The 15,121-nt window shown below is 37.0% G+C and overlaps 1 protein-coding gene across 1 annotated transcript in view; it reads right to left on the reverse strand.

Annotated features, from left to right (window-relative positions):
• Positions 1-15,121, reverse strand: part of MAP4K5 (mitogen-activated protein kinase kinase kinase kinase 5) — a 126,573-nt gene that overhangs the window by 87,666 nt on the left and 23,786 nt on the right. The window contains exon 2 of the mRNA XM_061430948.1: positions 11,371-11,428. Coding sequence (XP_061286932.1) covers positions 11,371-11,428 — 58 coding nt within the window. The remainder of the gene's footprint in view (positions 1-11,370; positions 11,429-15,121) is intronic.

A 15,121-nucleotide genomic window follows, 5' to 3' on the forward strand; every position in this document is an offset into this window, starting at 1 on the left:
TAAACAGCTTTGGAAAACTGTCTAGCCATTATATTCTTTGCAGCGGAAGATGGAGAAGCTCTATACAATCAGCAAAAACAAGACCGGGAGCTGACTATGGTACAGATCATGAACTCTTTACTGCAAAATTCAGAAAAGTAGGGAAAACCACTAGACCATTCAGGTATGACCTAAATCAAATCCCTTACAATTATATAGTGAAAGTGGCAAATAGATTCAAGGGATTAAATCTGACAGAGTGCCTAAGAACTATGGACGGAGGTTCATAACACCATACAGGAGGCAGTGATCAAGATCATCCCCAAGAAAAACAAATACAAAAAGGCAAAAGCGTTGTCTGAGGAGGCCTTACAAACAGCTGTGAAAAGAAGAGAAGTTAAAGGCACAGGAAAAAAGGAAAGATATACCCATCTGAATGCAGAGTTCCAAAGAATAGCAAGGATAGATAGAAAGCCTTCCTCAGTGATCAATGCAAAGGAAGAGAGGAAAACAATAGAATAGGAAAGACTAGAGATCTCTTCAAGAAAATTAAAGATACCAAGGGAACATTTCATGCAAAGATGGGCAAAATAAAGGACAGAAATGGTAGGGACCTAACAGAAGCAGAAGATATTAGGAAGAGGTGGCAAGAATACACAGAAGAACTGTACAAAAAAGATCTTCATGACCCAGATAACCATGATGGTGTGATCACTCACCTGAAGCCAGGCATCCTGGAATGTGAAGTCAAGTGGGCCTTAGGAAGCACCACTACAAACAAAGCTAGTGGAGGTGACAGAATTCCAGTTGAGCTATTTCAAATCGTAAAAGTTGATGCTGTCAAAGTGTTGCACTCAATATACCAGCAAATTTGGAAAACTCAGCAGTGGCCATAGGACTGGAAAAGGTCAGTTTTCATTCCTATCCCAAAGAAAGGCAATGCCAAAGAATGTTCAAACTACTGCACAATTCTACTCGTCTCATATGCTGGCAAAGTAATGCTCAAAATTCTCCAAACCAGGCTTCAACAGTACGTGAACCGTGAACTCCCAGATGTTCAAGTTGGATTTAGAAAAGGCAGAGGACCCAGAGATCAAACTGCCAACATCCACTGGATCATTGAAAAGACAAGAGAATTCCAGAAAAACATCTATTTCTGCTTTACTGACTATGTCAAAGCCTTTGACTGTGTGGGTCACAATAAACTGTGGAAAAATCTTAAAGAGATGGGAATACCAGACCACCTGACCTGCCTCCTGAGAAATCTGTATGCAGGTCAAGAAGCAACAGTTAGAACCGGACGTGTAACAACAGACTGATTCCAAATTGGGAAAGGAGTATGTCAAGGCTATATATTGTCACCCTGAACATTTAACTTCTATGCAGAGTACATCATGTGAAATGCTGGGCTGGATGAAGCTAGTTGGAATCAAGATTGCTGGGAGAAATATCAATAACCTCAGATATGCAGATGACACCACCCTTATGCCTGAAAGCGAAGAACTAAGGAGCCTCTTCATGAAAGTCAAAGAGGAGAGTTTAAAAAGTTGGCTTAAAACTCAACATTCAGAAAACTAAGATCACGGCAACTGGTCCCATCACTTCATGGCAAATAGATGGGGAAACAATGGAAACAGTGAGAAACTTTTTTTTTGTGGGCTCCAAAATCACTGCAGTGGTGACGGCAGCCATGAAACTAAAAGATGCTTACTCGTTGGAAGAAAAGCTATGACCAACCTAGACAGCATACTAAAAAGCAGAGACATTATTTTGCCAACAGAGGTCCGTCTAGTCAAAGCTATGGCTTTTCCAGTAGTCATGTATGGATGTGAGAGTTGGAACTATAAAGAAAGCTTGATTGTCAAAGAACCAATGCTTTTGAACTGTGGTGTTGGAGAAGACTCTTGAGAGTCCCTTGGACTGCAAGGAGATCCAACCAGTCCATCCTAAAGGACATCAGTCCTAAATATTCATTGGAAGGACTGATGCTGAAGCTGAAACTCCAATACTTTGGTCACCTGATGCAAAGAACTGACTCACTGGAAAAGACCCTGATGCTGGGAAAGATTGAAGGCGGGAGGAAAAGGGGACGAAAGAGGATGAGATGGTTGGATGGCATCACCGACTCAATGGACATGAGTTTGAGTAAGCTCTGGGAGTTAGTGATGGACAGGGAGGCCTGGAGTGCTGCAGTTCATGGCGTCGCAGAGAGTTGGACATGAATGAGTGACTGAAGTGTACTTAAAGCTCTTCTTCACACCTTAGCACAAAACTGTCCCTGATGCAGCAAACATTTAAGTGTTGGAGGGTGTACGAGAAAGGAAAAAACTAGAAGAAACTGTGTGAAATAGCTCTAGAGCCGACTAGAAGAAAAAGCCTGTATATGAGAAAGAGAGGAATAAAGGAGAACTGCCAAATTTACCTAAAAGGAAAAAAAAACTTCCACACAGAAAAGTACCATAAACAGAGTACAAAGATAGTAGACAAATTGAAGAAAACTTTTAAAACATTTGAAAAGTCAATATTTTTAAAGAGTAAACAGCATCCTCTTAGACATGCTTCTGCTCTATTCCATAGGTTTGGATCACCCTGTTTTCATTTTTGTCCGTAGGTAATTTTTAATTTCCTCTTTGGTTTCTTCAGTAGTCCACTGGCTGTTTTAGTAGCATGCTGTTTAGCTTCCATGTGTCCCTGTTTTTGCAGTTGTTGTTTTTTCCCCATATAGTTGATTTCTAGTCTCATAGTGTTGGAAAAGATGCTTGATACTTTTTTAATTTTCTGAAATTTACCAAGGCATGTTTTGCAGCCATGCACGTGCTCTATCCTGGGAGATGTTCCATGTGCACCACAATGTGTATTCTGTAGCTTTCAGATGAAATGCTCTCTATATGTCAATTAAGACCATTTGGTCTAATGTGTCATTGAAGGCCTGTTTGATTTTCTATATGGATGATCTTTCCATTGATGAAAGTTGGCAGGGGGGAAGGTAAAGTCTCCTACTATTACTGTGTCACTGTTGATTTTTCCTTTTATGTCTGCTAATATTTAACATATATTTAAGTGCTTCTGTGGTGGGTGAATGGATATTTACAATTATTATATCTTCTTATATTTATACCTTGATCATTATGTAGTATCCTTCTTCGTCTCCTGGAACAGTCTTTAAAGTCTATTTTGTATGACATAAATATTGCTCCTCTGGCTTTCTTTCTTTTTTTTTTTTTTTTGATCTTTGGTTAGCTTTTATTTATTTTTTTTTAATTTTATTTTATTTTTAAACTTTACATAATTGTATTAGTTTTGCCAAATATCAAAATGAATCCATCACAGGTATACATGTGCTCCCCTTTCTGAACCCTCCTCCCTCCTCCCTCCCCATACCATCCCTCTGGGTCGTCCCAGTGCACTAGCCCCAAGCATCCAGTATCGTGCATTGAACCTGGACTGGCATCTCGTTTCATACATGATATTTTACATGTTTCAATGCCATTCTCCCAAATCTTCCCACCCTCTCCCTCTCCCACAGAGTCCATAAGACTGTTCCATACATCAGTGTCTCTTTTGCTGTCTCGTACACAGGGTTATTGTTATCATCTTTCTAAATTCCATATATATGCGTTAGTATACTGTATTGGTGTTTTTCCTTCTGGCTTACTTCACTCTGTATAATAGGTTCCAGTTTCATCCACCTCATTAGAACTGATTCAAATGAATTCTTTTTAATGGCTGAGTAATACTCCATTGTGTATATGTACCACAGCTTTCTTAGCCATTCATCTGCTGATGGACATCTAGGTTGCTTCCATGTCCTGGCTATTATAAACAGTGCTGCGATGAACATTGGGGTACACGTGTCTCTTTCCCTTCTGGTTTCCTCAGTGTGTATGCCCAGCAGTGGGATTGCTGGATCATAAGGCAGTTCTATTTCCAGTTTTTTAAGGAATCTCCACACTGTTCTCCATAGTGGCTGTACTAGTTTGCATTCCCACCAACAGCGTAAGAGGGTTCCCTTTTCTCCACACCCTCTCCAACATTTATTATTTGTAGACTTTTGAATCGCAGCCATTCTGACTGGTGTGAAATGGTACCTCATAGTGGTCTTGATTTGCATTTCTCTGATAATGAGTGATGTTGAGCATCTTTTCATGTGTTTGTTAGCCATCTGTATGTCTTCTTTGGAGAAATGTCTATTTAGTTCTTTGGCCCATTTTTTGATTGGGTCATTTATTTTTCTGGAGTTGAGCTGTAGGAGTTGCTTGTATATTTTTGAGATTAGTTGTTTGTCAGTTGCTTCATTTGCTATTATTTTCTCCCATTCTGAAGGCTGTCTTTTCACCTTGCTGATAGTTTCCTTTGATGTGCAGAAGCTTTTAAGGTTAATTACGTCCCATTTGTTTATTTTTGCTTTTATTTCCGATATTCTGGGAGGTGGGTCATAGAGGATCCTGCTGTGATGTATGTCAGAGAGTGTTTTGCCTATTGGATTTGGATTTGCATGGAATAACTTATTCTATCCTCCCATTTTCAGTCTTTATGTATCTTTACATCTAGAGTCTCTCATAGGAGTCTTGTTTTATATGTGGGTCTTGTTTTATACCCATTCAGCCAGTCAATGTCTTTTGGTTGGAGAATTTAGTCTGTTTACATTTAAGGTAATTATTGATATATGTGTTCTTAATGCCATTTTGCTAATTGTTTTAGATTTAATTTTGTAGGTCATTTCCGCCTCCCCTTCTTCTTCTTTCCTCTTGTGCTTTGAAAACTATTTCAGTGTTGTGTTTCAATTCCTTTTTCTTTTTTTGTGTGTATATCTATAAAAGATTTTTGGTTTGAGGTTACCATGAGGCTTTTGTATAGCAATCTATGCATATACATGATTGTTTTAAGTTGTTCATCTCTTAGTTTCAAATGCAATTTAAAAACCCTGCACTTGACTCTCCTCCCTTCATGACTACTGTCTTTGATATCACATTTTACATCTGTTTCATGAATCCCTTAACTGCTTATTGTGGATATGGATGATTTTACTACTTTTGTCTTCTAACTTTCCTACTAGTTTTGTGTATGGATGATTTCCTACCTTTACTATATGTTTGCCTTTACTGGTGAGCTTTCCAAATAATTTTTTGTTCCTAGTTGTGTCCTTTTTTTTTTTTTTTTAAACCTAGATAAGTTCCTTTACCATTCGTTGTAAGGCTGGTTTGGTGGTGCTGAACTCTTAGCTTCTGCTTGCCTGTAAGTCTTCCCAGGTGGCACAGTGGTAAACAATCTGCCTGCCAGTGCAGGAGACTTAGGAGATGTGGGTTTGATCCTGGGTCAGGAAGATCCCCTGCAATAGGAAATGGCAACCCACTCCAGTATTCTTGCCTGGAAAATTCCATGGACAGAGGAGCCTGGCAGGCTATAGTCCATGGGGTCACAAAGAATTGGACATGACTGAACACACATGCAAAGCTTTGACTTCTCCATCAAATGTGAATGAAAGACTTGTTAAATATAGTATTCTTGGTTGTACATTTTTCTTATTCATTACCTTAAATAAACCATGTTACTACCTTCTGGTCTGCAGAGTTTCTGCCGAAAAATTAGCTGATAGCCTTATGGGAGTTCCCTTGTATGTTATTTGTTGCTTTTCCCTTGCTGTTTTTAATAGTCTCTTCTCTGAAAGTGAAAGTTGCTCAGTCTTGTCCGACTCTTTGCAACCCCACAGACCATACAGTCCATGGAATTCTCCTGGCCAGAATACCAGAGTGGGTACCTATTCCCTTCTCCAGGGGATCTTTCCAACCCAGGGATTGAACCCAGGTCTCCCAAACTGCAGGCTTACCAGCTAGCCACCAGTGAAGCCCAAGAATACTGGAGTGGGTAGCTTATCCCTTCTCCAGGGGATCTTCCTGACCCAGGAATCAAACCGGGGTCTCCTGCATTGCAGGTGAATTCTTTACCAGCTGAGCTACCAGGGAAGCCCATTCTCTTCTCTATTTACCTTTAATTTCTGCCATTTAAATTACAATGTGTCTTGGCGTGTTCCTCTCTGGGTAAATTCTGTATGGGACTCTGTGCTTCCTGGACTTAGGTGACTGTTTCCTTCCCCAGGTTAGGAAGCTTTTAACTTTAATGCCTCCAATAATTTGGGATTCCTACAGTGCAAATATTACTGCACTTGATGTTGTCCCATAGGTTTCCTGTGTGTGTGCTAAGTCCCTTCAGTGTGTCCAAGTCTTTGTGACCCTATGGACTGTAATTCACCAAGCTGGTCCTCATTTCCTTTCATTCTTTTTTCTTTCAGCAGTAGTGATTTCCAATACTCTGTCTTCCAGCTCACTGATCCATTCCTCTGTATCATTTAACCTACTGTTTATTCTTTCTACTTTTCTACTCTTTATTACTTCCAGCGATTTTTTCATTCAGTTACTGTATTCTTCATCTCTGGCTGTTCTTTATACTTTCTGACTCTTTGTTAAATACTTTTAACCTTCATTATATGCATCTATTCTTTTCCCTAATTAAACATAAAAGCTTTTGAATAGGAAAGGAAACCAATGACAAAATGAAAAGACAACCTACTGAATAGGAGAAAATATATGCAAATGATATGACCAATGAGGGATCAATACCCAACATATATGAACAGCACATACAAGTCAACATCAAAAAAGCAAACAACCCAATTAAAAGATGGGAAGAAGAACTGAACAGACATTTTTCCAAAGAGGATATGCAGATGGACAATAAACACATGAAAAGATGCTCAATATCAATAATCATCAAGGAGGTACAAATCAAAACCACTTGAGATATCACTGCACACCTCTTAGAACAGCTATCATAAAAAAGAATGCAAATAACAAATGTTGGCAAGGATGTGGACAAAAGGAACCCCATACACTGTTGGTGGAAATGTAAACTGGTGCAGCCACTATGGAAAACAGGTTTCTCAAAAAACTAAAAATACAGCTACTATGTAACTCAGCAATTCCACTCCTGGATATATCTCCAAAAAACTAAAACACTAATTTGAAGAGATACATGTACCCCAACGTTCATAGTAGTCAAGATATGGAAGCAACCTAAGTGTCCACCAACAGATGAATGGATAAAGAAGATATAGGGTATGTGTATAAACACATACACACAAGAATACTATTCAGTTATGAAAAAGAATGAAATCTTGCCATTTGCAGCAACACTGATGGACTGGAGGGCATTAGGCTAAGTGCAATAAGTCAGACAGAGAAAGCCCAATACTGTACATCACATATATGTGGAATCTAAAATATAAAACAAACTATTGAATATAACAAAAAAGAAGTAGACACACAGATACAGAGGACAAACTAATGGTTACCAAAGCGGGGTGGCAATATAGGGGTGGTTGAGTGGGAGGTATAAACTGCTGGGTATAAAAGTGAAGTGAAGTCATTCAGTTGTGTCTGACTCTTTGTAACCCCACGGACTATAGCCCACCAGGCTCCTCCACCCATGGAATTTTCCAGGCAAGGAATACTGGAGTAGGTTGCCATGTCCTTTTCCAGAGGATCTTCTCAACTCAGGGATAGAACCCGGGTCTCCCGCATTGTGGGCAGACACTTTACCACTGAGCCACCAGGGAAGCCCACTGGGTATAAGTTAGGCTACAAAGGTGTATTGTATAGCATGGGGAATATAGCCAATATTTTGCAATAATTGTAAATGTGGTGTAATCTTTAAAAATTGCATTAAAAATAAAAAATTTTAAATAAATAAAAAAGACAACCTGATAGAACTGAACAAAGCGTAAGTAATTAAAAGAATATTAAAATGGCCAAACATTGAAATCACATCAAATCAAGAATTTACTGGACTTCTATGTTATTCTTTTTGGGGGCGAGAATTTAAACATTAGTCAGTCTCTGTATATGAGTGAACTTGAACACAAAGGCAGCAACTTTAAAGCCAAGAAGTAAGAAATTCCAATCTTTCAGAGCCTTAATTTATGAACCCAGCAACTAATCCTTATGTGTTAAATAAGTACATCACATAATGGTATGCTTTCTTTTTCAAGGTTTGTTGAGAAGTCAGAATTATAGGATTTTAAAAACATACTCATTAATTCATGACCTGAATTATAATCAAAAGTAGGATATACCCCTAAGTCAAATAAGTGAAACTGCGCTATGAGCTCAGTCTACTTGTTCAAGGCAGAGAAGGGATAAACATCTTTGTTTCCTCTGCAAATTCAGCCCATTCATTATCTGGACTGTAAATGTTTCGTGAATGCAACTTGAATATTTATTTGCTCAAGTAACCCAAGAAGAGGCAAATGCATGCATAATTCTGTTATATTCTCTTCTAATGTGTACTAATGACATTTTGGAGATTATTTTACACTTATTAGGTGGAACTTAGTAAGAGGACTCTAAAAGAGTATTATTATAGATTATTATTCTCCAGGGAAAAAAGGATACTGTGTCCTATCTGAAACTTTGTTTTTAAAGTGATGCCGCATGTTACCTCAGTAATTTCTCCATAATGAACCATAGACACAATGATCAAAATACTGTATTTCAAATGTAAAACCATTTTAATTGTGCAAATTAAGAAACTGGTTGGCGTAATTATGGTCACACCATTATTCTACAATGTTTAACTTTATGAAGCAGCAAGTGAATGCCCACCTGGTCAAAAAGCATTACTCCTCATTACAATAAACTTTTTTGTCAAAATAGAAAAACCCACCCCAAAATTTATATGGAATCTCAGGGGACCTTGAAGAGCCAAAATAATATTAAAGAAGTACAAAACTGATGACTCACACGTCCTGATTTCAAAACTTACTACAAAGCTACTAAAATCAAAATAGTGTAATACAGGCACTCTAAAGACATACAGACCAACTGAATACAACAGTCAGTCCAGAAACAAACTTTCGCACATACAGTCAAATGACTTTTGACAAGGTTGCTAATAAGACCATTCAATGGGGAAGGACAGCTTTTTCAACAAATGATACTAGGGAAAAGTGGATATCCATAGCCAAAAGAATGAAGCTGGACCCTTACCTAATACTGTATACAGAAATAAACTCAAAATGGATCAAAGATCTAAGACTATAAAGACCTAAGACTGTTTCTTTCATCAAAGAAAACACAGGGCAAAAGCTTCATGTATTGGATTTGTCAACAATTTCTTGAGTATGACACCAAAGGCTAAGGCAACTAAAGAAAAAATACACAAACTGGACTTCATGAAAATTTATACTGTTTTGTGCATCTACAGACACCATCAACAGAGTAAAAAGGCAACCCACAGAATGAGAGAAAATATTTACAAACCATTTTTCTGATAAAGGATTAATTAGAATGTACAGAGAACTTCTAAAAGTCAACAACAACAGAAAACAACTTGATTAAAAAATGCGCAAAGGATTTGAGTAGGTATTTCTCTAAAGCAGATATACAAGTGGTCAATATGCACATGAAAAGATGCTCAACATGAATAATCCTTAGGGAAATGCAAAAAAACAAAAAAACCTACAATGAAATACCCCTCACATCCATTAGGGTGGCTGCTATAAAAATAAAGAAGAAAAATTACAAGTATTAGAAAGCAGGTGGAGAAACTGGAACACTTGTGTATTATGGATAGGAATATAAATTGTACAGCCACTATGGAAAACAGTATGATGGTCCTTCAAAAAGAATAAAAACATAATTACCATATGATCTAACAATACCACTTCTGGGTATATACTGAAAACACTGAAAGCAGGGTCTTGAAGAAATATTTATATGCTCACATTCATAGCAGCATTACTTACGACAGCTAAAATGTAGAAGCAGCCCAAGTGTCCCATCAAAAGGTGAATGAATAAGTAAAATGTGGTATACACACACAATACAATATTCAGACTTGAAAAGGATGAAAACTCTGACATATGAGACGACATGGATGAACTTTGAGGACTGTTTCACTTGGTTAAGGTCTTCCCTGGTGGCTCAGTTGGTAAAGAGTCTGCCTGCAATGTAGGAGACCTGGGTTCACTTGGTTAAGTGAAGTAAACCAGGAACAAAAATACAAATACTGTTATTTCACTTATAGGGAATGCCCAGAATAATCAAAGTCACAGAGACAAAAAAAAAGTATAATGTCGGCTGCCAGGGGCTGCTGGAAAGATGGGAATGGGAGGTTATTTTTTAATGAGTATAGAATTTCAGTTTTAGCAGATGAAAAGCATTCTGGAATGAGTATAATATTGGCTGCCAAGGGCTGCCAAAAAGATGGGAATGGGAAGTTATTTTTTAATGAGTATAGAATTTCAGTTTTAGCAGATGAAAAGCATTCTGGAATGAATAATTGTTTTGGTAACACAACATAATGAATGTATTTTATACACTTAAAAATGGTTTGAATGGCAAATTTTATGTTACGTGTACCTTACCACAGTATAGAAAAAAAAAAGAAACTGGAGAAAAAAAAGAAAGTTACTAATGCTCTCCTTAGAAATGTTTAGGAGATTCCATGGTGGTCCAGGGGTTAAGAAACTGCCTTGCAATGCAAGGGACATAGGTCTGATCCATGGTCTGGGAAGACGCCACATGTCTTGGAGCAACTAAGCCTGTACTCCACAACTACTGAGCCCGTGCTCTGGAGCCCAGGAGCCACAACAACTGAGCCTGCTGGCCACAACTACTTAAGCCGTGCACACTAGAGCCTGTGCTCAGCAACGTGAGAAGTCACCATAAGAAGCCTGAACACCGCAACTAGAGAGCAGTCCATGCTCTCTGCAACTAGAAAAAGCCTGCACACAGCAACAAAGACCCGGCATAGCCAATAAATACATAACATTTTTAAAAAAAAGAAAATTTTAGGATATCAAAATAAAAAATTGCTTCAAGTTTTATATAGTAGTTTTATTTTCAAAGCAAATTACTTAATACATTTTAAAACAAACAGCCTTTTGACAGAAATATTAAAAAAAAAAAGCATTATGCTAAGGCCAGAATTATTAAACCTATATCAACGAGTGAGGGAATGGCTGACATATAAAATATAATTATCCTGAATTTCACCAAATATTTCCCCCAAATCAATGAATACTTTATTAATCAAATTATCATAAAAGCTAAAACTGAAGTTAAAATTTTCACTACAATCTTAAAAAGCAAATTACCTTAAGATTGTCAAGGTGTCTTTCAATTTTTGAATGTGCATATTACAAATTTTATTTAGTAACAAAACTACTGCATCAAATTTGTCTTTCATGAACAACCTCCAATGGAATTTCATACAACCATACTGGAGATACCCTACTGCCCTGACAACATAAAAAGACTCTTTTGGAAGAAGGGAAACAAGGAAGGATATCCGGGAAAAGTGTTCAAAAATTATTTTGAGAGTTTTAATACATACCAGGCTCCAATTTGATAATTTTTACTGCAGCCAACTCTCCCGTATGTATATTTCTGGCCTAAAAAAAAACGAAAATAAAAATTTTAAAAAGTCTGTCAACTATATAAGTTACTTGGTACTTTGTTAACTAGCTACTTATGAATCAGGCTTTTAACAAAGCTGAAAAATAAAGTCTTTATTTCCAATGAAATGAGAATAATAATTTTCCCAGTAAGGAAAAATATAGAAAAAATACACACACACACACACACACACACACACACACAACTACCTTTAATCCCACCACTGAAGGACAACTACTGTTTAAAATTTTGGTTTCCTTCCAAGTCTTTTCTTACACTTAACTTTTCTCAATTAAAAAAAATACTCATGGTTTTTATATATTTTATAAATACAGTCATAGGTCATTAAAAAATAAAAATATCAAATTGTGTATCTTACTATCCAGAGGAAAAAAGCTAACATTTAGTCTACGTGTTTCCTTTTTTGCCCTGTGTGTGTGTGCTCAAATGTGAATGTATTGTACAAGATGTGTCATCACAGTCTTCTACAATATGGTTTGCAGTTCAGTTCAGTCATTCAGTCATGTCCAACTCTTTGTGACCCCATGGACTGCAGCACCCTAGGCCTCCCTGTCCACCACCAACTCCTGGAATTTACTCAAACTCATGTCCATTGAGTCAGTGATGCCATCCAACCATCTCATCCTGTCGGCCCCTTCTCCTCCCACCTTCAATCTTTCCCAGCATCAGGTTCTTTTCCAGTGAGTCAGCTCTTCACATCAGGTGGCCAAAGGATTGGAGTTTCAGCTTCAACATCAGTCCTTACAATGAATATTCAGGACTGATTTCCTTTAGGACGGACTGGTTGGATCTCCTTGCAGTCCAAGGGACTCTCAAGAGTCTTCTCCAACACCACAGTTCAAAAGCATCAATTCTTCGGTGCTCAGCTTTCTTTATATTGTGCAACGCTGACTAACTTTCCATTGATGGTACATATAATTTAACTCATCTGCTATTAATGGACTTTTAATAGGATTAGGATTTAATAGGACTTAGGATTTAAATATTATTTTGGAATTAGAAATATATATATATATCTTATAGCTTTATATCTATCCATAGCCTTGATTATTTCCCTCAAGTAAATTCCTAGAAGAGAAAATATTTACCACTTAACAAAATATCATGGACAGACAGTATAAATAATACTTCAGTGATTATCACAGCAAATATTTTAGCACATATCAAAGTCTATCAGTAAGGCAACCTATAAGCATAATTGTTACGTCAAAAGGTATGTGGATTTAAAATGGACATATTGCCATATTGCTCTGAAAAAAAAATTATTGGGATTTATACTCATGCCTTAGAGAAGGAAATGGCAACCCACTCCAGTATTCTTGCCTAGAGAATCCCAGGGACAGAGGAGCCTAGTGGGCTGCCGTCTATGGAGTCTCACAGAGTCGGACACCACTGAAGCAACTTAGCAGCAGCAGCAGCATACTCATGCCTAGCTTAGATGTTAAATCTGTGTCTGCCAAGTTCTATTATAGGTACAGATTTGTATTAGTTTTAAAAAATTATGTATTTTCTCAGTGCAATATATAATTTTAAGTGGTTCATAAAACCATTCTTACTGCTAGATATTAAGGATATTATACATAGTTTTTTCATTATTTAAGATTTTTTTTTAATGGATTCTAATGAAATGACTAGGTCTAAGGGTATAAATATGAACGTTTAAGGCATCAACACATACTGCCAAAATGGTCTAAAAACATTGTACTGACATACTGTCGTGTATATTCACTCAATCGTGTCTGACTCTTTGCAACTCCATGGACTATATAGCCCACCAGCCTCCTCTATTCACGAATTCTCCAGGCAAGAAGTGGATTGCAATTTCCTTCTTCAGGGGATCTTCCCTACCCAGGGATCAAACGCAGGGCGCCGGGTCTACAGGCGGATTCTTTACCATCTGAGCCACCAAGGAACATATTAGATGATGCTAATATGAGTGTTCATTTTATTACACCCAGTGGCACACCATATGTGGAAATGCAATTTAATAATCTAGAACATTTTTCACTTCAGTGTATTAGATTTGAATGTGAATTTTCATACACATAAAAAATAAGGAGCATTTGATAAAACAGGACAGTATGATTACACTTTTTTTGCTAGATTAAGTAGGTCATATTACCAAAGGAGAAAGGGAAAGAAAAGGGAAGGGAACAGAACAATGACAAAGACTTCAGGAAAGATAGTGTCAGAAGGGATATTTTTAGAAATGACATATAGATGGTGAGAAAAATAAAAGCATGGGGACAGCGATGCAGAGGCAGTCACAAACAGAAAGGTAGAAGAAAAAAAGGATTTTTTTCTAGAGAAAGGTAGAAGAAAAAAAGGATTATTTCTACAGTAGCAGTCTCAAATATTTTGTGATAAGTTCATATATTTTCCTCATCTATCATGGTAAACAGGGTAAGGAGAAGTCTCAGGAAGAGAAAACATTTGACCTCACCCCTATCAATGGCTACCCTTCCCCCAACTGCAAACACATTTAGAAAAATGGGAAGAGGACAGCCAGAAGCCTCACAACCATTCCTACCTCTCTTCCTCCCTGTCCTTACCAAAAGAATCATCTTGTCTTTTTCCAGTTCCTAAGGTCTTTCAGCATTTTATATCCATGTAGTAGAATATTATTCAGTGATAAAAAGAAATAGAGGGAGTAGGAGGGAGTTTCAAGAGGGAGGGGGTATATGTGTGCTTACATGGCTTATTCATGTTGTTGTACGGCAAAAATCAACACAACACTGTAAAGCAATTATCCTCCAATTAAAAATTTAAAAAAAGGAATGAGCCATAGAATGGACACATGCATACGTATGTATGAATCTCTTCGCTGAGTCCCTAACAATCACAACATTGTTAATCAGCTATACTTCAATATAAAAAAATTTCTTTAAACAAAAAACCCCAAAACAAAACAACAACAAAAAAGAAATGAGTCGTCAAGCCATGAAAAGATATGGCAGAACTTTAAATGCATATTAAATGAGAAAAATCAGTCTGAAAAAGCTATATACTATAAGAGTCCAACTATACGATATTCTAGAAAAGACAAACAATAGAAAAAGGAAAAAGAACAATGGTTGCCAGGGGTTTGGGTGAAGAGTGATGAACAGGTGAAGTGCAGAAAATTTTCAGAATGGTGAAACTAGTCTCGGTATGAAACTGTAATGGATACATGTCATTATGTATCTGTCAAAATCCACAGAACTGTACAACATAAAGAACAAACCTTCATGTAAACTACAAACTATAATAATATATCAATACTGGTTGAATAATTGTAATAAATATACCACACTTAATGCAAGATGTTAATAAAAGGGGAAACTGTGTGGGTGGGTGGGTGAGGTGTGGATACATATAACTATGTATCTGCTCAACAAGTCTATAAATAGAAAACTGTACTAAAATTAAGCCTACTATTTTTAAAAGAATACATATAAAATTATATTAAGTATATTCATATTTTCAGACATATTGAGCCAATATTTATGATTAGAAGCAATATAAATATGTTGTATTTCAATTTAACAGACCCAAAATGAAGATGCAGGAACCAAGGACACCGTTTCCAAGAGATTCTAAGAGACTCTGAAAGGAACAGATCATTGAAAAGTTTGAACAATCACAGAATCACATAAAATAAAGATGGTATTTTAAAATTCAGCTACACC

The sequence above is a fragment of the Bos javanicus genome, chromosome 10, assembly GCF_032452875.1.
Source record: "Bos javanicus breed banteng chromosome 10, ARS-OSU_banteng_1.0, whole genome shotgun sequence".
NCBI classification, from domain to species: domain Eukaryota; kingdom Metazoa; phylum Chordata; class Mammalia; order Artiodactyla; family Bovidae; genus Bos; species Bos javanicus.